This window comes from Babylonia areolata, chromosome 14 (assembly GCF_041734735.1).
Source record: "Babylonia areolata isolate BAREFJ2019XMU chromosome 14, ASM4173473v1, whole genome shotgun sequence".
NCBI classification, from domain to species: domain Eukaryota; kingdom Metazoa; phylum Mollusca; class Gastropoda; order Neogastropoda; family Buccinidae; genus Babylonia; species Babylonia areolata.
The window spans coordinates 1525001-1551729 of NC_134889.1; the positions used below are offsets into that span (position 1 = coordinate 1525001).

At 43.9% G+C, this 26729-nt stretch overlaps 1 protein-coding gene across 4 annotated transcripts in view; it reads left to right on the forward strand.

Moving 5' to 3' along the window:
- Positions 1-26729, forward strand: part of LOC143289724 (uncharacterized) — a 55844-nt gene that overhangs the window by 17632 nt on the left and 11483 nt on the right. For 2 of the 4 annotated variants that reach the window (XM_076598801.1, XM_076598798.1), the window contains exons 10-17: positions 3846-3896; positions 9223-9268; positions 10248-10355; positions 12813-12921; positions 14402-14538; positions 15045-15176; positions 15698-15757; positions 18467-18499. In XM_076598801.1, coding sequence (XP_076454916.1) covers positions 3846-3896; positions 9223-9268; positions 10248-10355; positions 12813-12921; positions 14402-14538; positions 15045-15176; positions 15698-15757; positions 18467-18499 — 676 coding nt within the window. The remainder of the gene's footprint in view (positions 1-3845; positions 3897-9222; positions 9269-10247; positions 10356-12812; positions 12922-14401; positions 14539-15044; positions 15177-15697; positions 15758-18466; positions 18500-26729) is intronic. The other 2 variants (XM_076598802.1, XM_076598800.1) reach the window with 1 other exon arrangement.

Consider the following 26729-nt stretch of genomic DNA (forward strand, 5'->3'; position numbering starts at 1 on the left):
CATGGATGTGGTGGTGTGGTGGGGACTGCCCTTGGATGTGGTGGTATGGTGGGGACTGTCCTTGGATGTGGTGGTGTGGTGGGGACTGTCCTTGGATGTGGTGGTGTGGTGGGGACTGTCCTTGGATGTGGTGGTGTGGGGACTGTCCATGGATGTGGTGGTGTGGGGACTGTGGATGTGGTGGTGTGGTGGGGACTGCCCATGGATGTGGTGGTGTGGTGGGGACTGTCCTTGGATGTGGTGGTGTGGGGACTGTCCATGGATGTGGTGGTGTGGGGACTGTCCATGGATGTGGTGGTGTGGTGGGGACTGCCCTTGGATGTGGTGGTATGGTGGGGACTGTGGATGTGGTGGTGTGGTGGGGACTGTCCTTGGATGTGGTGGTGTGGGGACTGTCCTTGGATGTGGTGGTGTGGTGGGGACTGTCCATGGATGTGGTGGTGTGGTGGGGACTGCCCATGGATGTGGTGGTGTGGGGACTGTCCTTGGTGATGTGGTGGTGTGGTGGGGACTGTCCATGGATGTGGTGGTGTGGTGGGGACTGTCCTTGGATGTGGTGGTATGGTGGGGACTGTCCATGGATGTGGTGGTGTGGTGGGGACTGCCCATGGATGTGGTGTGGTGGGGACTGTCCTTGGATGTGGTGGTATGGTGGGGACTGTGGATGTGGTGGTGTGGTGGGGACTGCCCTTGGATGTGGTGGTATGGTGGGGACTGTGGATGTGGTGGTGTGGTGGGGACTGCCCATGGATGTGGTGTGGTGGGGACTGTCCTTGGATGTGGTGGTGTGGTGGGGACTGTCCTTGGATGTGGTGGTGTGGTGGGGACTGCCCATGGATGTGGTGGTGTGGTGGGGACTGCCCTTGGATGTGGTGGTGTGGTGGGGACTGCCCATGGATGTGGTGGTGTGGGGACTGTCCTTGGATGTGGTGGTGTGGTGGGGACTGCCCTTGGATGTGGTGGTGTGGGGACTGCCCTTGGATGTGGTGGTGTGGTGGGGACTGTCCTTGGATGTGGTGGTGTGGTGGGGACTGTCCTTGGATGTGGTGGTGTGGTGGGGACTGCCCATGGATGTGGTGGTGTGGTGGGGACTGTCCATGGATGTGGTGGTGTGGGGACTGCCCTTGGATGTGGTGGTGTGTCCAGTCAGGGGCACTGTCACTCTGACTCAACACCTACACCTGAGTGATTATTTTCATCAGTAGATTGTGTCCCTCAGAACAGACATTGCTGAACAACACTGTCCCTCACTGAACAACACTGTCCCTCAGAACAGACACTGCTGAACAACACTGTCCCTCAGAACAGACACTGCTGAACAACACTGCCCCTCACAACAGACACTGCTGAACAACACTGTCCCCCGCAACAGACACTGCTGAACAACACTGTCCCTCACAACAGACACTGCTGAACAACACTGTCCCTCACAACAGACACTGCTGAACAACACTGTCCCTCACAACAGACACTGCTGAACAACACTGTCCTCACAACAGACACTGCTGAACAACACTGTCCCTCAGAACAGACACTGCTGAACAACACTGTCCCTCAGAACAGACACTGCTGAACAACACTGTCCCTCACAACAGACACTGCTGAACAACACTGTCCCTCAGAACAGACACTGCTGAACAACACTGTCCCTCAGAGCAGACACTGCTGAACAACACTGTCCCTCACTGAACAACACTGTCCCTCAGAACAGACACTGCTGAACAACACTGTCCCTCACTGAACAACACTGTCCCTCAGAACAGACACTGCTGAACAACACTGTCCCTCACAACAGACACTGCTGAACAACACTGTCCCTCAGAACAGACACTGCTGAACAACACTGTCCCTCAGAACAGACGCTGCTGAACAACACTGTCCCTCACAACAGACACTGCTGAACAACACTGTCCCTCACAACAGACACTGCTGAACAACACTGTCCCTCACAACAGACACTGCTGAACAACACTGTCCCTCACAACAGACACTGCTGAACAACACTGTCCCTCAGAACAGACACTGCTGAACAACACTGTCCCTCACAACAGACACTGCTGAACAACACTGTCCCTCAGAGCAGACACTGCTGAACAACACTGTCCCTCACAACAGACACTGCTGAACAACACTGTCCCTCACAACAGACACTGCTGAACAACACTGTCCCTCACAACAGACACTGCTGAACAACACTGTCCCTCAGAGAACAACACTGTCCCTCACAACAGACACTGCTGAACAACACTGTCCCTCACAACAGACACTGCTGAACAACACTGTCCCTCACAACAGACACTGCTGAACAACACTGTCCCTCAGAGAACAACACTGTCCCTCACAACAGACACTGCTGAACAACACTGTCCTCACAACAGACACTGCTGAACAACACTGTCCCTCAGAACAGACACTGCTAAACAACACTGTCCCTCACTGAACAACACTGTCCCTCACAACAGACACTGCTGAACAACACTGTCCCTCAGAGCAGACACTGCTGAACAACACTGTCCCTCACTGAACAACACTGTCCCTCAGAACAGACACTGCTGAACAACACTGTCCCTCACTGAACAACACTGTCCCTCAGAACAGACACTGCTGAACAACACTGTCCCTCACAACAGACACTGCTGAACAACACTGTCCCTCAGAACAGACACTGCTGAACAACACTGTCCCTCAGAACAGACGCTGCTGAACAACACTGTCCCTCACAACAGACACTGCTGAACAACACTGTCCCTCACAACAGACACTGCTGAACAACACTGCCCCATGAAGATCATGTTCCAGGATACACTTGAGACACTCTTTTTCATTCCTGATGGAAATCAGCATTTTAAACTTTATTAACATTTTATGAAGACTGAACATGCCATGGGTGAATAAGTCTTTTTTTATGTAGTTTTGATTGTCTTTTTAATATTATTGACTCACTTGTGTAAACAAAGTGAGTCTATGTTTTAACCCGGTGTTCGGTTGCCTGTGTGTGTGTGTGTGTGTGTCTGTGTGTCCGTGGTAAACTTTAACATTGACATTTTCTCTGCAAATACTTTGTCAGTTGACACCAAATTAGGTATAAAATAGGAAAAATTCAGTTCTTTCCAGTCATCTTGTTTAAAACAATATTGCACCTCTGGGATGGGCACAAAAAATAAATAATGAAGCCTAATCATATGCAAACTGCATTTACTGTTATATTTATATTTTTTGTATTCTCTAAACTTGGCACTTTGATCTGATATTCTGACCCAACAACAAGAGCAGTCATTAGTATCATTTTCTGTTCAAACAGGAACTTCTTTTGCTAAGCATGGAAGTTATATTTATTTTGCAAACGTTTTGGTGCAGATAGTAAAAAAGGGAAATTACTCTGTAATTAATGCTAGGGGGACTTAATTTATCACAAGTGAGTCTTGAAGGCCTTGCCTGTCTTGTTTTGGGTTCTCTTCAGCTGGCAGCTACTCAGTCTTGAAATGGCCCCATTGTGGCTGGCCGGGCCGCAAGCACCATGATTTGATTCGGAATAGCTGAGGGTCTCCTCTGGAGTGTGGCCACATGATGATCCAACATTCTGGGGCTGGCTGGCACTGTGATTGCCGCAGATGGACCTGGGGTGTGGCTGTGTGTTGAAGTTTTGGGATGAGGGGCATAAATGGAACAGTGCTGGATCTGCACAGACAACAACAACAAAAGAAGCAAAAAAAAAAAAAAAAAAAAAAAATTCACAAAGGCAAAGTATGAACAAAAAGAGACTGTTGTCTGTATTTCATGATTAAAAAAAAGAAAGAAAAAAAAGGAGATTACATTTGAAACGCCTGTGTGGATTATGTGTGCAGGCAACACCTCTACATTCCAGTATTACCTGAGCACCTGATCGACTATGTGACGTAAGAACAGAACCCTCTGCGTCTGTCTGTTTTGTCTGTCTTCTGCCTGCCACGGTGTCCCCCGTGTTGATTAGTGTGTTATCTTCACTACTTGATCCTGTTCCCCTGTGTTGATTAGTGTGTTATCTTCACTACTTGATCCTGTTCCCTGTGTTGATTAGTGTGTTATCTTCACTACTTGATCCTGTTCCCCTGTGTTGATTAGTGTGTTATGTTCACTACTTGATCCTGTTCCCCTGTGTTGATTAGTGTGTTATCTTCACTGCTTGATCCTGTTCCCCCTGTTGATTAGTGTGTTATCTTCACTACTTGATCCTGTTCCCTGTGTTGATTAGTGTGTTATCTTCACTACTTGATCCTGTTCCCCTGTGTTGATTAGTGTGTTATCTTCACTACTTGATCCTGTTCCCGTGTGTTGATTAGTGTGTTATCTTCACTACTTGATCCTGTTCCCCGTGTTGATTAGTGTGTTATCTTCACTACTTGATCCTGTTCCCCTGTGTTGATTAGTGTGTTATCTTCACTACTTGATCCTGTTCCCCGTGTTGATTAGTGTGTTATCTTCACTACGTGATCCTGTTCCCAGTGTTGATTAGTGTGTTATCTTCACTACTTGATCCTGTTCCCCTGTGTTGATTAGTGTGTTATCTTCACTACTTGATCCTGTTCCCCGTGTTGATTAGTGTGTTATCTTCACTACTTGATCCTGTTCCCCGTGTTGATTAGTGTGTTATCTTCACTACTTGATCCTGTTCCCCGTGTTGATTAGTGTGTTATCTTCACTACTTGATCCTGTTCCCGTGTTGATTAGTGTGTTATCTTCACTACTTGATCCTGTCCCCCATGTTGATTAGTGTGTTATCTTCACTACCTGATCCTGTTCCCCTGTGTTGATTAGTGTGTTATCTTCACTACTTGATCCTGTTCCCCATGTTGATTAGTGTGTTATCTTCACTACTTGATCCTGTTCCCTGTGTTGATTAGTGTGTTATCTTCACTACTTGATCCTGTTCCCCATGTTGATTAGTGTGTTATCTTCACTACTTGATCCTGTTCCCTGTGTTGATTAGTGTGTTATCTTCACTACTTGATCCTGTTCCCCGTGTTGATTAGTGTGTTATCTTCACTACTTGATCCTGTTCCCCGTGTTGATTAGTGTGTTATCTTCACTACTTGATCCTGTTCCCCGTGTTGATTAGTGTGTTATCTTCACTACTTGATCCTGTTCCCCGTGTTGATTAGTGTGTTATCTTCACTACTTGATCCTGTTCCCCTGTGTTGATTAGTGTGTTATCTTCACTACTTGATCCTGTTCCCCGTGTTGATTAGTGTGTTATCTTCACTACTTGATCCTGTTCCCCTGTGTTGATTAGTGTGTTATCTTCACTACTTGATCCTGTTCCCTGTGTTGATTAGTGTGTTATCTTCACTACTTGATCCTGTTCCCCTGTGTTGATTAGTGTGTTATCTTCACTACTTGATCCTGTTCCCTGTGTTGATTAGTGTGTTATCTTCACTACTTGATCCTGTTCCCCGTGTTGATTAGTGTGTTATCTTCACTACTTGATCCTGTTCCCCTGTGTTGATTAGTGTGTTATCTTCACTACTTGATCCTGTTCCCGTGTTGATTAGTGTGTTATCTTCACTACTTGATCCTGTTCCCCGTGTTGATTAGTGTGTTATCTTCACTACTTGATCCTGTTCCCTGTGTTGATTAGTGTGTTATCTTCACTACTTGATCCTGTTCCCTGTGTTGATTAGTGTGTTATCTTCACTACTTGATCCTGTTCCCTGTGTTGATTAGTGTGTTATCTTCACTACTTGATCCTGTTCCCTGTGTTGATTAGTGTGTTATCTTCACTACTTGATCTTGTTCCTCGTGTTGATTAGTGTGTTATCTTCACTACTTGATCCTGTTCCCCGTGTTGATTAGTGTGTTATCTTCACTACTTGATCCTGTTCTCCTGTGTTGATTAGTGTGTTATCTTCACTACTTGATCCTGTTCCCTGTGTTGATTAGTGTGTTATCTTCACTACTTGATCCTGTTCCTCGTGTTGATTAGTGTGTTATCTTCACTACTTGATCCTGTTCCCTGTGTTGATTAGTGTGTTATCTTCACTACTTGATCCTGTTCCCCGTGTTGATTAGTGTGTTATCTTCACTACTTGATCCTGTTCCCTGTGTTGATTAGTGTGTTATCTTCACTACTTGATCCTGTTCCCGTGTTGATTAGTGTGTTATCTTCACTACTTGATCCTGTTCCCTGTGTTGATTAGTGTGTTATCTTCACTACTTGATCCTGTTCCCTGTGTTGATTAGTGTGTTATCTTCACTACTTGATCCTGTTCCCCGTGTTGATTAGTGTGTTATCTTCACTACTTGATCCTGTTCCCTGTGTTGATCAGTGTGTTATCTTCACTACTTGATCCTGTTCACCATGTTTTTCTCTTTTTTTTTTCTTACTGCAGGATCCGCATCAGAAATGAAATTGTGCTTAAATACAATTCTTTCATGCTTATAGAGTATACAGTGAGTTGTAGGCTTAGCTAGTTCTTTATCGGATCCCACTAGTGCTGATATTTTAAGAACATTTTGGAAGATCGCGCAGACATGCTTTGAAATCAGTTCTTTTGAAATCCTGCGCTTTAAATGTGATTATTTCACTGGAAATAAACTCCCTCTGAAGCAAAGATTTGATGACATTGAGGCTTTTTTTATGCACAGTTTAGTGAATTGCAGCGTACGAGGGTCATTCAATAAATAAGGTGAATTTTTCGGTATAAGGACTTCTAATACAGATAGAAGTTTACTTTTTAAAAAATTTTTCAACGTAGTCTCCCAGCACTGTCACACACTTTTCCCATCTATGCACAAGCTTCCGTATTCCCTCAGCGTAAAAATCTTTGGACTGATGTCTCAGCCAGTCGCTCACAACACTTGACTTCATCGTCACTTTCAAACTTCGTGCCTCTCGTGAACGCTTTCAAGGGACCAAACAGGTGAAAGTCTGAAGGGGCAAGGTCTGGGCTGTAAGGGGGATGAGGGAGCAGTTCCCAGCCCAGCTCGTTGATGGTCTGCACCGTTCAGGCTGCTGTGTGAGGCCTTGCATCTTTGGCACCATGCTGACCTTCGAGTAGCCAAGGTCATCATGGACAATTTTGTGTGCTGTCCCAACAGATAAGCTCAAAGTCCTTGCATTGTCATCCACTGTCACCCTTCTGTCAGACTGAATGAGGTCATTGACTGATTCGATCACCTCAGGAGATCTCACTTCTGTAGGCCTTCCAGGCCAGTCTTCATCCTCAACACTGCTCCGTCCTTCTTTAAACAATTTAGCCCACTTGTAGACATTTTTTTGGCTGAAACATGTGGCACCATACACAGTTGACATTCTCCTATGAATTTCAACTGGTTTGCACCCTTCAGCAACCAAAAACTTGATAACTGACCGCTGTTCAATCCTGGAGCATGCTTCTTGGTCGGCCATCTTTGTTAATCGCCAAAACTCTCAAAGTTTTTTTAATCTGCAAAACAAATTAAATCCATGTGAAAAAGAAGTAAAACAAAAAAAAAAAAAAGAAAAAACAGTAAGCTTCTATCTGTATTAGAAGTCCTTATACCGAAAAATTCACCTTATTTATTGAATGACCCTCGTACCTCCTATAATTACAGATAGTTTCAAACAGTAATTAGTAAACTAAAACAGAAATTATACACAAGCTAACAATACCTCTTTGAGTGCTTGAACTCTGATATACATACATACATACATACATACATATATATATATATATATATATATATATATATATATATATATATATATATATATATATATATAAGTTCATAATCTGAAAGGGCATTTGTTCATAAGACAGAAAACACATTTGAAGAATGGACATCCAGTTTTCTTCTGCTGATTAAAGATTTAAAAAAAAAAAAAGAAAAGAAAAGACTGTAATGATACATGAGATGAAATGAGAAAGAAAGTGACGTGAGTGAAGGAATGGCTGGCATTTGTGGTGCATGTGATGTAGTCCTCTGCGCTCCACTTAATGACGAAGAGTTTGAGGCAGCTCTGTCTCTGTCTCTGAACCACGCTCTTGGAATCAGCTCCCTCTTTCAGTGTTCCCAAAAACGTACATATGTGCGTAAATGACGCACAGATTTACAACTTTGACGCACAAAATTTTTACCCTGTGCGTCAATGAAACTAACAAGCATCTTACGGCTTCCAGGAAAACCGCGAAGCACGCATCGTGGGCCTAAGCTTAGGCTAGTGCATAGCAGACGAAACTGAGAGTAGAGAGTGCTGTTGTGTGTTCATTAGTAGTGAGTATGGTTATGTGCTCATTATAAGTAGTTGACTGTGTTTTCATTGTATTCAAGCATTTCGAATGTCCTTGTTTGGAGAAGGTGTGGGTTTCTTTTCATTTTCATTGTACAATTGTCTTCATTGATTTTTTGTATGTTTTCCTGTTGACCCTCAGAAATGTGACAATGACCCTCAAAAATTCCAGTCAAAGGGTCACAGTGACCCTCAAAAAATCAGGCCCATTGAGAACACTGTCTTTCACTCCGTTGAATCTCTGCTCTCAGCTCTTTCAAGTCTGGCCTCAAATAAAACCTTCCTCTTCCCCCAAAATGCCCCTCCCCCTCACTCCTTGGCCCCCTCATGCCCCCCCCCCCCACCCCCCCCCCCCCGCACCCCCCCGCCTCCCCCACCGCACCCCCACCTCCCCAACACACACACCCCTCGCACACACACTCCTCCCTCCTTTGCCTCTATCTTTTCTACGCTTTGTCCATCTTTTTTGTTTACATGTATTTATGATTTCTGTTTTTCATCTCTGTGAATCAGTTATGCATGCGTGTGAATGACTGGTGTGAAAGTGCTTTGGTTTGTCTCAATCACAGTCAATCAATCAATCAAAAATTAATTAATCAATCAGTCAGCCAACTAACCAAACAACCAATTAATCAGTCGATCATTCAATCAAAAACAGTTTACTGATCCACTTGGAAATGAACTTGAATAATCATTCTGCATAAGGTTCAGTGCAGAACAGATAATTTATTGTTATGATAAATTATTATTTATTTTTCTTTTCTTTTTTCAGATTTTCAATTTTTTTTTTATATTGTTGTTGTTAATGTTGTTATTGTTATTCATTCAACTTGTTGTGTAGGAAGCATGGTGTAACACATGGGTGTTGGCCGTGTGTGTGTGTGTGTGTGTGTGTGTGTGTGTGTGTGTGTGTGTGTGTGTGTGTGTGTGTGTGTGTGTGTGTGTGTGTGTGTGTGTGTGTGTGTGTGTGTTTGCAGTGCTCCCATGCCCTATCTGATTGGCGTGCACACCTCATTGATGGAGGTGAGTGGTGAGGACTACTGTGCATTGGTGGTAATGTGGTGATGATACGTGTAGTGGTAATGTGTTGATGATGTGTGTGGTGGTAATGTGTTGATGATGTGTGTAGTGGTAATGTGTTGATGATGTGTGTGGTGGTAATGTGTTGATGATGTGTGTGGTGGTGATGTGGTGATGATGTGTGTGGTGGTGATGTGGTGATGATGTGTGTGGTGGTAATGTGGTGATGATGTGTGTGGTGTATTTTTTGTATTTGTATTTTGTATTTCTTTTTATCACAACAGATTTCTCTGTGTGAAATTCGGGCTGCTCTCCCCAGGGAGAGCGCGTCGCTATACTACAGCGCCACCCATTTTTTTTTGTATTTTTCCTGCGTGCAGTTTTATTTGTTTTTCCTATTGACATGGATTTTTCTACAGAATTTTGCCAGGAACAACCCTTTTGTTGCCGTGGGTTCTTTTACGTGCGCTAAGTGCGTGCTGCACACGGGACCTCGGTTTATCGTCTCATCCGAATGACTAGCATCCAGACCACCACTCAAGGTCTAGTGGAGGGGGAGAAAATATCGGCGGCTGAGCCGTGATTCAAACCAGCACGCTCAGATTCTCTCGCTTCCTAGGCGGACGCGTTACCTCTAGGCCATCACTCCACTGTAATGTGGTGATGATGTGTCTGCTGATGATACATGTGGTGGTAATGTGGTGATGATGTGTGTGCTGATGATGTGTGTGCTGATGATGCTTGTGGTGGTGATGTGGTGATGATGTGTGTGGTGGTGATGTGGTGATGATGTGTGTGCTGATGATGTGTATGGGGTGATGTGGTGATGATGTGTGTGGTGGTGATGATGTGTGTGCTGATGATGTGTGTGGTGGTGATGTGGTGTTGATGTATGTATTGGTAATGTGGTGATGATGTGTGTGCTGATGATGTGTGTAGTGGTAATGTGGTGGTGATGTGTATGGTGGTTTGCGTTGATCAGAAGGTGCTGGCCCGCCGCATGGAGATAGGGGACGCAGTGATTGTGGACGCAGACAAAAACGAGGTCACCACGGAGTATGAGGATCTGGAGGCCTTGCCTGAAGATGTGGTCAGTCTGCCTGCTGTCTGTCTGTTCTCACTGCCCAACACACTGACCAACACACTGACCGCTGTGATCACACTGACCAACACACTGACTGCTGTGATCACACTGACCAACACACTGACCAACACACTGACCACTGATCACACTGCCCAACACACTGACCAACACACTGACTGCTGTGATCACACTGACCAACACACTGACTGCTGTGATCACACTGACCAACACACTGACCGCTGATCACACTGACCAACACACTGACCACTGATCACATAGACCAACACACTGATAACACACCGACTGCTGTGATCACACTGACAACACACTGACCACACAGAGCAGCACACTGACCACTGACCAACACATTGACCAACACACACTGACCGCTGATCACACAGACCAACACACTGACCACTGACCAACACACTGACCACTGACCAACACATTGACCACTGACCAACACATTGACCATTGCATTAACTCATCCCCACATGACAGCAGGAGAGGGGTGGGTGTGTGTATGGAAACAGCCTGTACAACAAAGAAACGAACTTTATTTGAACCAGGATAATGTGATCAGTAAATATACGTGCGTATTTCCACCCAGACCTGGGGTCAAGAAAGAAAAAGAAAAAGAAAAAAAGAACAATAACAGGGTGTGGTGGTTCGGGGATCATTTAAATGACACGGAACTATTAACAAGAAAGATCATGAAAAAAACCAAAAAAACCCGCTAGAAACACATTAGTAACTAATTAAGATAGAAAGACAAACATTTCTATACAGCAAACATCAAGGGCTTTCTCTTTAAGAACTATTAACAAGAAAGATATTAAAACACACGCACACACACACACACACACACACACACACACAACAAACATTAATTGAAAAAAAAAAAGCAACAAAAAAATACCAGTACTGAATGACAAGCAGCAAGAGCTCTCTCTACAGAACAGTATTCAAGAAAGATATTAAAACAACAACAACACACACACACACTAAAAAACAAAAACTAAAAAAAAAACAGAGAAAAAAGACGAACAATACGAAACAGCCCACAACAAAAGCTCTTTCTATATCTCCCACCTCCCCATGCCCACAACAAAAGCTCTTTCTATATCTCCCACCTCCCCATGCCCACAACAAAAGCTCTCTCTATATCTCCCACCTCCCCATACCCACAACAAAAGCTCTCTCTGTATCTCTCACCTCCCCATGCCCACAACAAAAGCTCTCTCTATATATATCTCCCACCTCCCCATGCCCACAACAAAAGCTCTCTCTGTATCTCTCACCTCCCCATGTCCACAACAAAAGCTCTCTCTATATATATCTCCCACCTCCCCATGCCCACAACAAAAGCTCTCTCTATATCTCCCACCTCCCCATGCCCACAACAAAAGCTCTCTCTATATATATCTCCCACCTTCCCATGCCCACAACAAAAGCTCTCTCTCTATATCTCCCACCTCCCCATGCCCACAACAAAAGCTCTCTTTCTATATCTCCCACCTCGCCATGCCCACAACAAAAGCTCTCTCTATATCTCCCACCTCCCCATGCCCACAACAAAAGCTCTCTCTATATCTCCCACCTCCCCATGCCCACAACAAAAGCTCTCTCTATATCTCCCACCTTCCCATGCCCACAACAAAAGCTCTCTCTATATCTCCCACCTCCCCATGCCCACAACAAAAGCTCTCTCTATATCTCCCACCTCCCCATGTCCACAACAAAAGCTCTCTCTATATCTCTCACCTCCCCATACCCACAACAAAAGCTCTCTCTCTATATCTCCCACCTCCCCATGCCCACAACAAAAGCTCTCTCTCTATATCTCCCACCTCCCCATGCCCACAACAAAAGCTCTCTCTCTATATCTCCCACCTCCCCATGCCCACAACAAAAGCTCTCTCTCTATATCTCCCACCTCCCCATGTCCACAACAAAAGCTCTCTCTCTATATCTCCCACCTCCCCATGCCCACAACAAAAGCTCTCTCTATATCTCCCACCTCCCCATGTCCACAACAAAAGCTCTCTCTCTATATCTCCCACCTCCCCATGCCCACAACAAAAGCTCTCTCTCTATATCTCCCACCTCCCCATGCCCACAACAAAAGCTCTCTCTCTATATCTCCCACCTCCCCATGCCCACAACAAAAGCTCTCTCTCTATATCTCCCACCTCCCCATGTCCACAACAAAATCTCTCTCTATATCTCCCACCTCCCCATGTCCACTACAAAAGCTCTCTCTCTATATCTCCCACCTCCCCATGCCCACAACAAAAGCTCCTCTCTATATACATCTCCCACCTCCCCATGCCCACAACAAAAGCACCTCTCTATATCTCCCACCTCCCCATGCCCACAACAAAAGCACCCCCCACAACCAGCCACCCGCCCACACACACAAAACAGCAGCAGGAAAGGTGAGTAAGCAATGTGGTGTTGCAGTCGTCCTACCTGAAGCGACACCTGAAGACCCAGCGAGTGCAGACGTCCATGATGGACTGTGGAGATGCCATCTCCAGGGCTTTTCTGCAGGCCCTTGTGCGCCTCATTGGTCAGTGTGTGTGTGTGTGTGTGTGTGTGTGTGTGTGGTGTTTGTGTGCGTGGTGTGTGTGTGCTCGTGTGTGTGTGTGTGTGTGTGTGTGTGGTGTGTTTGTGTGTGTGTGTGTGTGTGTGTGTGTGTGTGTGTGTGTGTGTGTGTGTGTGTGTGTGTGTGTGGTGTGTGTGTTTGTATGCGTGTGTGCATAAGGTAGGTTTGTGTGTGTGTGTGTGTGTGTGTGTGTGTGTGTCTGTGTTTGTGGTGGTGTGTGTGTTTGTCTGTGTGTGTGCATAAGTTAAGTTTGTGTGTGTGTTTGTTTCTGTGTATTTGTGTGTGTGTGTATGTCTGTGTGTGTGTGTGTGTCTGTGTGTGGTGTGGTGTGTGTGTGTTTGTCTCTGTGTGTGCATAAGGTAGATTTGTGTGTGTTGTGTGTGTGTGTGTGTGTAAGGTAGGTTTGTGTGTTTGTGTGTGTGTGTGTGTGTGTGTGTCTGTCTGTGCCTCTGTGTGTGTGTTTGATTACGTGTGTGTATGTGTGAGTGTATACTCACATGTGTGTGTGAGTTAGGAGGTGAGTTGGGAGAGATGAATGTGTTGTGAGTGATGTTACTGTTTCAGAATAGTATTATTGATCTGTACCTTATGAATGCCTCACGTATTGTAAGATGTGCTTAGATCTGGAGGGTAAATACTACATGAATGCATATTATGATTTTTATGATTACAAATACAATGATGATGATGAAGATTTGTTGTAGTAGAAGATGTAGTAGTAGTAGTAGTATCATTATTGATATTATTGTTTTTAAGTTCACACTACAACACAACAATACAGTATGATGCAATGCAATACAATGCAGTATTGTGCAAAGCAATACAACACAACATGCGATACGATGCAGTACAGAGCGATGCAGTGCAGTACAATACAATACAATACAATACAATACAGTATGGTACAATACAATACAATATATATAATACAACACAAGACAATACACCACAACACAATACAAAACAGTGCAGTATACAAAGAAATTTACAAATAATGAGGCCAGGAGAAGAAATGATTAACAAATAGTAAATAGCTTTTATTGTTTACCATTTCATCTCCTGGCCTCATTATTTGTTAATTGCCAGTCGAAAAACCACCGAGGCAACCATGTGTTTGTTCTGTATTGTCCATGTGTTCTGTGTGGCTTGTTCAGGATTAAAGAGGCTATGTCAGTCTTGAATAAAAGCTAATTTGTGTTTGCACATTTCTTCTGTCTTTGCTGCTGTGTGCACATGTCAGATGGTTGGTATAAGGACAGGCCTGGCGCTTCCTTTTTTTGAGGAAGTGTCAGGGTTTGTTCCAATGTACCTTTTATTTACCTGTGTGCTAGCTGAATCGGTAGCGTAAGCATCACTGGCTTGAAGTTGTGTACCTTGTATAATGGAGAGAGTTACCACTCTTTACTATTTGTTAAACACTACAAAGAAAGGCGTGTTGTTTCAGGAGGGTACCGTGATGCTCTCAAAATCCGCGACGGTGAGCCCATCACCTTTGACCGGGATGCGTTTGTGCAGACCAGGTCATCACAGTCCATGCAGGTGTTTCTGGAAAACATGCTGCAGCTTCAGATCTTTCAGCAGGTCAGATATTGTGTGTGCGTTGTTATTGAGTGTGTGTGTGTGTCTCTGTGTGTGTGTGTGTGTGTGTATGTGTGTGTCTGTGTGTGTGTCTGTGTGTCTGTGTGGGTGTTTCTGGGAAACATGCTGCAGCTTCAGATCTTTCAGCAGGTCAGTCATTGTGTGTGTGTTGTTATTGAGTGTGTGTGTGTGTGTGTGTGTGTGTCTGTGTAGGTGTGTCCTTGTAGGTGTGTCTGTAAACATGCTGCAGCTTCAGATCTTTCCGCAGGTCAGACATTTTGTGTGTGTGTTGTTTTTTGAGTGTGTGTGTGTGTGTGTGTGTGTGTGTGTGTGTGTGTGTGTGTGTGTTTGATATTGCTCATTGGTTGTTTGGAGTAATATGTCTAATTCTTGTGTGTGTGTGTGTGTGTGTGTGTGTGTGTGTGATATTTATCAGTGTTCATTTGGAGTAATATGTCTAATTCCATTTGTCATTTTCTCTGTGTGTGTGTGTGTGTGTGTGTGTGAAGTTTATCAATGGTCGGTTGGAGTTGCTGAACGACGGAGGAGGGCTGACAGAGCTGTTTGAGACCGAGTCCGTCAAGTACGCTGACAGCCTCAACACCCAGTCCAAGTACAAGGAGTGGCTTGCTCGTGTCTCCGTGAGTAGTTTTGTGTGGGTGTATGTGGGAGGATGGGTGGGGTTGTGGGGGGGTATGGCATTGTGTGTGTGACACTGTATGTGTGCATGTGTGTGCTCCAGTAATACAAGTTGGGCGCCCTTCTGTTTGATGAACATCAGTTACGTGCAGCTAAATACGCAAAAATTGTGTTCCTCTATTTGGATTTATGATATGCCATAGATTTTATCTGTTGATTTATATTCTGTTGTTATTCTTCTTCTTATTATTATCATTATCATTTTTTTACCGTTATTATCATTATTATTATTATATGTTATTATTTATTAAGAAATAAAGGATTCCATAGTTTTCAGCACAGACAAGAACAGCCTGAAAAAAAACCAACAACTAACTGCCAAACAGCAGTGTTTCCTTACCTTGTGTGGCTGTCTCCCCTCCCACTCTCCACCCCCATACATACCCCCCCCCCCCCCCCCTCCCCCCAGCCCTGCTGTCCACTTCCTGACGGGTGTGCTCCATGTGGAGTTGTTCGTTTACAGAAACAGAAGAGGAAGCTGAAGGCTGGGGGAAAGGACATCATCTCCGACATGAAGGAAAAGGTAAGCTGCCATCCTTTTTCACTCCACACTTTACTTGACCTGAACAGGGCTGGGCTTTGGTAACCTACCAGTGACATGGGAAAGGGTTGACCTGCTTCTGACAAGAAAGAAGGGGTCATTATTTTGTGACATAAAAAGGGGCAAGTCCTTCTGACAAGAAAGAAGGGGTCATTATTTTGTGACATAAAAAGGGGCAAGTCCTTCTGACATGAAAGAAGGGGTCATTATTTTGTGACATAAAAAGGGGCAAGTCCTTCTGACATGAAAGAAGGGGTCATTATTTTGTGACATAAAAAGGGGCAAGTCCTTCTGGCAAGAAAGAAGGGGTAATTATTTTGTGACATAAAAAGGGGCAAGTCCTTCTGGCAAGAAAGAAGGTGTCATTATTTTGTGACATAAAAAGGGGCAAGTCCTTCTGACATGAAAGAAGGGGTCATTATTTTGTGACATAAAAAGGGGCAAGTCCTTCTGACATGAAAGAAGGGGTCATTATTTTGTGACATAAAAAGGGGCAAGTCCTTCTGACAAGAAAGAAGGGGTCATTATTTGTGACATAAAAAGGGGCAAGTCCTTCTGACATGAAAGAAGGGGTCATTATTTTGTGACATAAAAAGGGGCAAGTCCTTCTGACAAGAAAGAAGGGGTCATTATTTGTGACATAAAAAGGGGCAAGTCCTTCTGACATGAAAGAAGGGGGATAACGTACCAACGACATGAAAAAGTGGTAACTACCTATGAAATAAAAAGGGGGTAAGCTCCCTCTGACATTGACATGAAAAGGGGTGAGCTACCTCTCACACGAGAAAGGTAAGCTCTCTCCAGCTGTGTTGTGTTAAACTGCCCAGAACGCTTGACTTGTTTGCTGTGTAGATGTTGAGATGTGGGCAGGGCTGGTGGTGTTTCTTTACTGTGTGGTTTGTGTGAGAGGTGGTGGTGCAGCGTGCGCAGTCAGTCAGTGCGGTGAAGAGGAGCTTGAGCGTTGTGTGGCTGTCTCCAGTGCATGCTGTCCTTTTCTCCGGCAGGTGTATATGGCACTGCTTTCCACATCATGCAGGATGTCCTCCGTCTCTTTCTGGAACAATTAACATGCTTTTCTTTCATCTTCTGCACTGCCGTCATCATTGTTTCCTAATATTTCTGATGTGTGCGTGTGTGTGTGTTTTTTGTGTGCGTGTGATTATATATGAAATGTTTGTGAAAGCTTTCATCAGCAGTGCAACATGGTCAGTGGAGTTTTTTTTTTTTCAATATTTGTGGGTAGTTTTGTGGCCATCTGAATGTGAATTATTTCTGGAGTAGTTTTAGCCAAGGTTATGTTGGACTTGTGAGAAGTACGCTGAATGTGGAATAGCCAGGTTTGTCAGGGGAAGAACAGAAGTCTGGATGGTAAGGTCACAGACTGTATGTTATGGAAGAAATAAGAGCAACAGAAAGCAAACAAACAGAAAATGGATGAGGGCACCTTTTCTGATGGTTGGAGAAAGCTGACAGTCGATGGGGCGTTGTATCTGTGTGTGTGTGTGTGCATGGGTGTAGATCTGTATCTGGCTACAGAGGAAGCAGCTTTAAGAGAAAGGGCACTCAACTGGAATGATGTCGAGCTGTCATAAGCGAATGTGTGAGACTGGTGAAGAAGATGGAGAGTGATCCATACACACCTGCATAGGCTTAACTCTTTCCATACGAACGGCGAAAGAGACGACGTTAACAGCGTTTCACCCCAATTACCACCATCAAAATATTGCAAGCGGAAGGCTCGTATACTGAAGACGTGAATGTTGACAAAGAATACCACAATTCTGACGACGGAAGCTAAAGGTTGGGTTATTCAGACACCCACTGGACATCCGAGGGGTCAGTGTAGAGGAGACGAGAGGACTGGCCGTACTGAGTGAGTTAAAGAAATATATATCAGTGTGTTGCTGAAAATTCTTGCAAATTTCAGTTTGTTCCTGATTCGTGCATTGTCTGGTCAGGATGATAAGATTTTGGGGTTGGCATAATATTATGCTGTGTTGTGCTGTATGGTGTGGTTTACATGACACGAGTGGTGTGTGGCCACGACATGAGTGGTGTGTGGCCATGGTGTGAGTGGTGTGTGGCCACGACATGAGTGGTGTGTGGCCATCGTGTGAGTGGTGTGTGGCCACGACATGAATGGTGTGTGGCCATGGTGTGAGTGGTGTGTGGCCACGACATGAGTGGTGTGTGGCCCTGTTGTGAGTGGTGTGTGGCCACGACATGAGTGGTGTGTGGCCACGACATGAGTGGTGTGTGGCCACGGTGTGAGTGGTGTGTGGCCATCGTGTGAGTGGTGTGTGGCCACGACATGAATGGTGTGTGGCCACGACATATGAGTGGTGTGTGGCCACAACATGAGTGGTGTGTGGCCACGACATGAGTGGTGTGTGGCCACGACATGAGTGGTGTGTGGCCACGGTGTGAGTGGTGTGTGGCCACGGTGTGAGTGGTGTGTGGCCATGGTGTGAGTGGTGTGTGGCCATGGTGTGAGCGGTGTGTGGCCACGACATGAGTGGTGTGTGACCACGACATGAGTGGTGTGTGGCCATGGTGTGAGTGGTGTGTGGCCATGGTGTGAGCGGTGTGTGGCCACGACATGAGTGGTGTGTGGCCATGGTGTGAGTGGTGTGTGGCCATGGTGTGAGTAGTGTGTGGCCATGTGCACAATGTGGTTCTCTGTCGTGGCAGGCCGGGCCAATGATGAACACAGCTGTACAGTCTGTAAGTCAGTCTGTCTGACCGCTCGGCCCAGGTGGCTGGTGGTCCGTGTACCTGTCCTGTGTGCCCCCCCTCACCCCCCCCCCCCCCCCCGCCCCCTCCCTCACTCCCGTGTCTGCCTAACTGCATGTGATGTCCATAAGTGTACTGTCTTCTCCCAGCATGCTTTGTTGTTTGTTGTACGTGTTGTCACCTTCGTTCTGATTGGATGAAAACCTGGCACGCCTCACTTCATGCCCTTGATTTTTTTTTTTCGGCTCAGTGGATTTGGTCCTGGCTGAGAATTAGGTGTTTGAATACAGTATTTGCTTTCAGGTGTGGTTTTTTTCAGGGTTATTCAGGGTTATGGACTGAGGAAAGTGTGTCCTGGATACTATAGATTCCTTGAAACATTGTCCCCTGAATGAATACTGGACACCTCATGAAACATTGTCCCCTGAATGAATATTGGACACCTCATGAAACATTGTCATGTATACTCTTCATCTTATGAAATATTGTTTCCTTAATACTGAACACCTCTTGAAACATTGTCACCAGAATATACCTCATGAAATATTGTCCCCTGAATACTATATTCCACAGTAGACAGGCGCAGTAGCCGAGTGGTTAAAGCGTTGGACTTTCAATCTGAGGGGCCTGGGTTCAAATCTCAGTAACAGCGCCTGGTGGGTAGAGGGTAGAGATCATTCCAATCACCCAGGTCAACACATGTGCAGACCTGCTAGTGCCTAAACCCCCTTCATGTGTATACGCAAGCAGAAGATCAAATACGCCCGTTAGAGATCCTGTTATCCATGTCTTCATTCGGTGGGTTATGGAAACAACATATCCAGCATGCACCCCCCCAAAAGCAGAGTATGGCTGCCTACAAGGCGGGGTAAAAACGGTCATGCACGTAAAAGCCCACTCGTGTACATACAAGTGAACGTGGGAGTTGCAGCCCACGAACGCAGAAGATATTCCGCATGAAACATGGAGCCCTAAATACTATACACCCTATGAAACCATAGCCTGAATACTTAACACATTATAAAACATTGTCCCCTTAATACTGCACACCTTATGAAACAATGTCCAGTGAGTCTATACACCTCATGAAATATTGTCAGCAGAATACAGCCCAGTCCAAGGAACACTGTCCCGAATACTGCAGTGTGTAGTGGTATCTTCCACAGAATGCTGTACAGTTCTGAATTATAGACTGGTGCTGTCACAAGTATACGTAACACAGACATTATTTTTTAAAGCACTTCTGTGTAACTGAATTATAACTGAGTTATACAGTGGTCCTCAGTGTTATAAGTGTAATATACAACACAGATGTATATTGTATTATTGTACAGCACTGTTGTATGACTGTGAATTATTGTATATTGAATATTATTGGATGTCAGAAGTATGACATAACTCAGATATATCTTGTAGAGCACTGATGTGTATTTGTGAATTAAAGTACTGGTCGTCAGTACCTGAACTATTCCTAGTATTGCTAGACATTTCCTCTTTTCTGTCCACCACTGTCTTTCAGTATAGATACTGTCTGTCCACACCTGGAAAGTCTGTGTTAGACATTTCCTCTTTTCTGTACACTGCTGTCTTTCAGTATAGATACTGTCCACACCTGGAAATTCTGTGTTAGACATTTCCTTTCTGTCCACCGCTGTCTTTCAGTATAGATACTGTCTGTCCACACCTGGAAATTCTGTGTTAGACATTTCCTCTTTTCTGTCCACCGCTGTCTTTCAGTATAGATACTGTCTGTCCACACCTGGAAATTCTGTGTTAGACATTTCCTCTTTCTGTCCACCTGCTGTCTTTCAGTATAGATACTGTCTGTCCACACCTGGAAATTCTGTGTTAGACATGTTTTCTTTTCTGTCCACCGCTGTCTTTCAGTATAGATACTGTCTGTCCACACCTGGAAATTCTGTGTTAGACATTTCCTCTTTTCTGTCCACTGCTGTCTTTCAGTATAGATACTGTCTGTCCACACCTGGAAATTCTGTGTTAGACATTTCCTCTTTTCTGTCCACCGCTGTCTTTCAGTATAGATACTGTCTGTCCACACCTGGAAATTCTGTGTTAGACATTTCCTTTCTGTCCACTGCTGTCTTTCAGTATAGATACTGTCTGTCCACACCTGGAAATTCTGTGTTAGACATTTCCTCTTTTCTGTCCACCGCTGTCTTTCAGTATAGATACTGTCCACACCTGGAAATTCTGTGTTAGACATTTCCTTTCTGTCCACCGCTGTCTTTCAGTATAGATACTGTCTGTCCACACCTGGAAATTCTGTGTTAGACATTTCCTTTCTGTCCACCGCTGTCTTTCAGTATAGATACTGTCTGTCCACACCTGGAAATTCTGTGTTAGACATTTCCTCTTTTCTGTCCACCGCTGTCTTTCAGTATAGATACTGTCCACACCTGGAAATTCTGTGTTAGACATTTCCTTTCTGTCCACCGCTGTCTTTGTTTCTGGTCTTTTACTTTTCTTTCTGTCGTCTCCTGTCTTTGTTTTCGACCTTGCTGGTCCATTCAGCTGACTGTATTTTTTTGTGTTAATTAAAAAAAAAAGAAAAAAGAAAGATGTCAGTGTTTTTTGTTTTCCTGTCTTTTTCTAGATTTGATAATTTGGTTTTCTGACATTTTTTGTGCACCTAGGGTGTGTAAGGCATCTGAATTGCTGGTTTGGTATTGTGCGTATTATGTGTAATTATGTTTATGTATAGGCTAGTTGGGGTTTTTTTTATAAAAAAAATCCTCTGTCAAAAAAGTTGACAGAATGTTCAGCATCAGAGGCATGTCCTTTGTTTAGGTGCATGAAAATGAACGTATCTGTGCCTAATTTTCTTGTCCATTCCCCCCCTCCCCCCCTACAGGATTAAAATTTACAGTTTTCAGCTCTCATGTGGCCTGTGGGGTTGGCTGGGTCATAAACAACCAAGATAAATAGATACATGCTGTGTGGACCCGCAGAGTGCATCAGTACTGTGGACCCGCAAAGTGCATCAGTACTGTGGACCCACACACTGCATCAGTACTGTGGACCCATGGAGTGCATCAGTACTGTGGACCCACAGAGTGCATCAGTACTGTGGACCCGCAGAGTGCATCAGTACTGTGGACCCACAGAGTGCATCAGTACTGTGGACCCACAGAGTGCATCAGTACTGTGGACCCACAGAGTGCATCAGTACTGTGGACCTGCAGAGTGCATCAGTACTGTGGACCCACAGAGTGCATCAGTACTGTGGACTCACACAGTGCATCAGTACTGTGGACCTGCAGAGTGCATCAGTACTGTGGACCCACAGAGTGCATCAGTACTGTGGACTCACACAGTGCATCAGTACTGTGGACCCAGCAGAGTGCATCAGTACTGTGGACCCACAGAGTGCATCAGTACTGTGGACTCACAAAGTGCATCAGTACTGTGGAACCTGCAGAGTGCATCAGTACTGTGGACCCACAGAGTGCATCAGTACTGTGGACTCACACAGTGCATCAGTACTGTGACCCTGCAGAGTGCATCAGTACTGTGGACCCACAGAGTGCATCAGTACTGTGGACCCACACAGTGCATCAGTACTGTGGACCCACAGAGTGCATCAGTACTGTGGACCCACAAAGTGCATCAGTACTGTGGACTCACAGAGTGCATCAGTACTGTGAACCTGCAGAGTGCATCAGTACTGTGGACCCACAGAGTGCATCAGTACTGTGGACTCACACAGTGCATCAGTACTGTGGACCCGCAAAGTGCATCAGTACTGTGGACCTGCAGAGTGCATCAGTACTGTGGATCCACTGTATATTGGCCTAGGGGTAACATGTCCACCTAGGAAGCAAGAGAGTCAAAGCGCACTGGTTTGAATCACACCAGCAGTCGCAGTAAGTTTCTCCCTCTACACTAGACCTTGAGTGGTGGTCTAGATGCTAGTCATTCAGATGAGTCGATAAACCGAGGTCCCGTGTACAGCAAAAGGGTTTTCCCTGGCAAAATTCTATAGAAAAATCCATTTCAATAGGAAAACAAATAAAATTGCAGGCAGAAAAAACAACAACAACAACAAAAAAAACAAACAGGTGGCGCTGTCAGTGTAGCGACATGCTCTCCCTGGGGGAGAGCAGCCCGAATTTCACAGAGAAATCTGATATGGCAAAAAGAGTTAAACAGTACAAAGTGCATCAGTACTGTGGACCCACGATGTGCCAGTGACCTTGTGGACAGCCCTGGTCTCAGCAGTGTCTGCCCATTGGACACCACCTCTCCCCCCTTCACCCAGCAGGCTTGGCTGGGATTTGAACCTTAGACATGGTGTTGACAGTCCAGTGTTCCCAGCGCTTGACACAGCTCTCAGCCCTTCCCACCTCCTGACCCCAGTGTTGTACAGTGTGGACCTGAGGACGTTGGGCTGTGTTCCACTGCTGCCATCCTGTCCACGCTCACAACCCCCCCACCCCCCAAGCCCCCCCCTCCCTCTTTCCTCTCTCTCCCACCTTGTTCTTCCATCCAGCCCACTCCTGTGTCAGTGTTGTACTGTGTGGCATGCTTGCTGAATAATAGTTACTGTATTCATGTAGTGCTACATCTGACAAATCATGATTGAGGTATTCATATGGCGCTAAATCTGATAGATGATAGTTGATGTATTTGTATAGCGCTAAATCTGATAATTATATTGAATGTATTCATATAGCACTAAATCTGATAGGTGATAGTTGATGTATTTGTATAGCGCTAAATCTGATAATGATATTGAATGTTTTCATATGGCGCTAAATCTGATAAGTGATAGTTGATGTATTTGTATAGCGCTAAATCTGATAATGATATTGAATGTATTCAAATTATAGCACTAAATCTGATAAGTGATAGTTGATGTATTTGTATAGCTCTAAATCTGATAAATGATATTGCATGTATTCATATAGTGCTAAATCTGATGAATAATGATAAGTGTATTCATTTTGCACTAATTCTTGTGCACAGAGCGCTTTCACAGCCAGCTTGCACACACACACACAAGCACATCTCTGAAACGGAGGGAAGAAGGACGAAAGTCATATATACATGTGCTTTTTGGCTCACTTGTGTAAACAAAGTGAGTCTATGTTTTAATCCGGTGTTCGGTTGTCTCTGTGTGTGTGTGTCCGTGTGTCTGTCTGTCCGTGGTAAACTTTAACACTGACATTTTCTCTGGAAATACCTTGTCAGTTGACACCAAATTTGGCATAAAAATAGGAAAAATTCAGTTCTTTCCAGTCATCTTGTTTAAAACAATATTGCACCTCTGGGATGGGCACAAAAAAAATTAAAAAAAGAAGCCTAATTATATGCAAACTGCATTTACTGTTATATTTATAATTTTTTTATTCTCTAAACTTGGCACTTTGACCTCTTATTCTGACACAACAAGAGGAGTCATTCTTATCATTTTTTGTTCAAACAGGAACTACTTTTGCTAAGCATGGAAGTTTTATTTATTTTGCAAACGTTTTGGTGCAGATAGTAAAAAAGGGAAATTACTCTGTAATTAATGCTAGGGGACTTAATTTATCACAAGTGAGTCTCGAAGGCCTTGCCTCTCTTGGTTTTTTTTTTATCATGTAGTGACATGGTAGATGTGAGCTGTGTGTGATGTGTGTTGTACTGCAGTGTATGGCGCGATTGATGCTCTGCATGCACACTGTGCCTGGCAGTGTAGCAGATAATAAATTGGGTCGCTGTGCTTGTTAGCAAAGTGTAGCAGATAATAAATTGGGTCACTGTGCTTGTTAGCAAAGTGTAGCAGAGAATAAATTGGGTCGCTGTGCTTGTTAGCAAAGTGTAGCAGAGAATAAATTGGGTCACTGTGCTTGTTAGCAAAGTGTACTGGAATGTCAGCAAAACAAACAAATACATAAATAATCAGATGATACCCATTGCGTTTTTGTTGCAGTAGCACATTTGTGTTGGCTGTTTATTGAAGTACAAATTGTCTTGTTAGCATCAACATTTTTGCTCTTTTAATATTGCACGGTGAATTTGTATAGCATCGTGTGAATATTGTTTGTTTGTTTGTTTTTTGTTTGTTTTGTTTTTTTAATTTATTTTATATATAGATTTTTATGTTATGGAAAAGAGTCTTGACTGGTTCTGGGGTGAATATTTTGTTCTTTTTATTTGTCTGTCTTTATTTTATGTTCAAAGACAGTACCTTTCTTTTTCTTTTTTTAAGCACTTTTGAGCAGTTCATGTTGCATGAAGTGATTGAATGACAATCCATGCTCATGCTTTTCTGATGTGTCCTCTTCCAAACATGCCTAGCTGTACATCAGTGACATAATGTTTTTCTGATGTGTCCTCTTCCAAACATGCCTAGCTGTACATCAATGACACAATGTTTTTCTGATGTGTCCTCTTCCAAACATGCCTAGCTGTACATCAATGACACAATGTTTTTCTGATGTGTCCTCTTCCAAACATGCCTAGCTGTACATCAATGACACAATGTTTTTCTGATGTGTCCTCTTCCAAACATGCCTAGCTGTACATCAATGACACAATGTTTTTCTGATGTGTCCTCTTCCAAACATGCCTAGCTGTACATCAATGACACAATGTTTTTCTGATGTGTCCTCTTCCAAACATGCCTAGCTGTACATCAATGACACAGTGTTTTTCTGGTGTGTCCTCTTCCAAACATGCCTAGTGGTACATCAATGACACAGTGTTTTTCTGATATGTCCTCTTCCAAACATGCCTTGTGGTACATCAATGACACAGTGTTTTTCTGATATGTCCTCTTCCAAACATGCCTAGTGGTACATCAATGACACAGTGTTTTTCTGATATGTCCTCTTCCAAACATGCCTAGTGGTACATCAATGACACAATGTTTTTCTGATGTGTCCTCTTCCAAACATGCCTAGCTGTACATCAATGACACAGTGTTTTTTTCTGATGTGTCCTCTTCCAAACATGCCTAGTGGTACATCAATGACACAGTGTTTTTCTGATGTGTCCTCTTCCAAACATGCCTAGTGGTACATCAGTGACACAATGTTTTTCTGATGTGTCCTCTTCCAAACATGCCTTGTGGTACATCAATGACACAGTGTTTTTTTCTGATGTGTCCTCTTCCAAACATGCCTAGTGGTACATCAATGACACAGTGTTTTTTTCTGATGTGTCCTCTTCCAAACATGCCTAGTGGTACATCAATGACACAGTGTTTTTCTGATATGTCCTCTTCCAAACATGCCTTGTGGTACATCAATGACACAATGTTTTTTTCTGATGTGTCCTCTTCCAAACATGCCTAGTGGTACATCATTGACACAATGTTTTTCTGGTGTGTCCTCTTCCAAACATGTCTAGTTGTACGCCATGGACATAATGGTTTTCTGATATGTCCTCTCCCAAACATGCCTTAGGTACATCAGTGACACAGTGTTTTTCTGATGTGTCCTCTCCCAAACACTGCACAGTAGTACACACTAGCACATTGCTTTTCCACTGTTCCCTTTCCCAAACATGCAGCCAAAGTTCCAGCATGTACATTTATGTGTGGACAGAAAAAAAAAAGGCTATGGTAAATGAAGTTGTATATGACTTAATGCTGCTGTAAAAAGACAAGAAAAATTGAATGGCTTCATGCTAAATGAATTCTGCTGGGGAGAAGAGTTGTTATCAAGGCAAAAGAGATATGTTGTAACGTTGGGACAGAGTTCTGTAAAGAGATATGTTGTAACGTTGGGACAAAGTTCTGTAAAGAGATAAGTATTTAAGTTTCAATAGAGTCCTGTAAAGCGGTATGTTGTGTAGTTTGGACTGACTCCTGTAACGAGATATGTTGTTATGTTTGGACAGAGTTCAATGAAAAGATATATTGTTTGGTTTGGACAGTCCTCATGTAGGCATTGTAAAGACTTACTGAATGGGATTGATATCTCTCTTGATGTACACCTTTAAACTCCAAAAAGTTTTTCTTATATCTTTGAACAAAACTGACTTTTGTCATATGATTTATTTCTGTTGCTACTTTTTTTTTTTTTTTTTTTTTTTTTTTTTTAACTAAACAGATTTTGTCATATGTTTCTGTTGATTCATATCTTTAAATCTGTCTTATATTTCTGTTGATATATACCATTAAATGAAAATGATGTTAGTCACATAATTGTGCTGAAAAATATATCTTAAACCAGAACAGTTTCAGTCATCTATTTCTGTTGATAGGTGTATC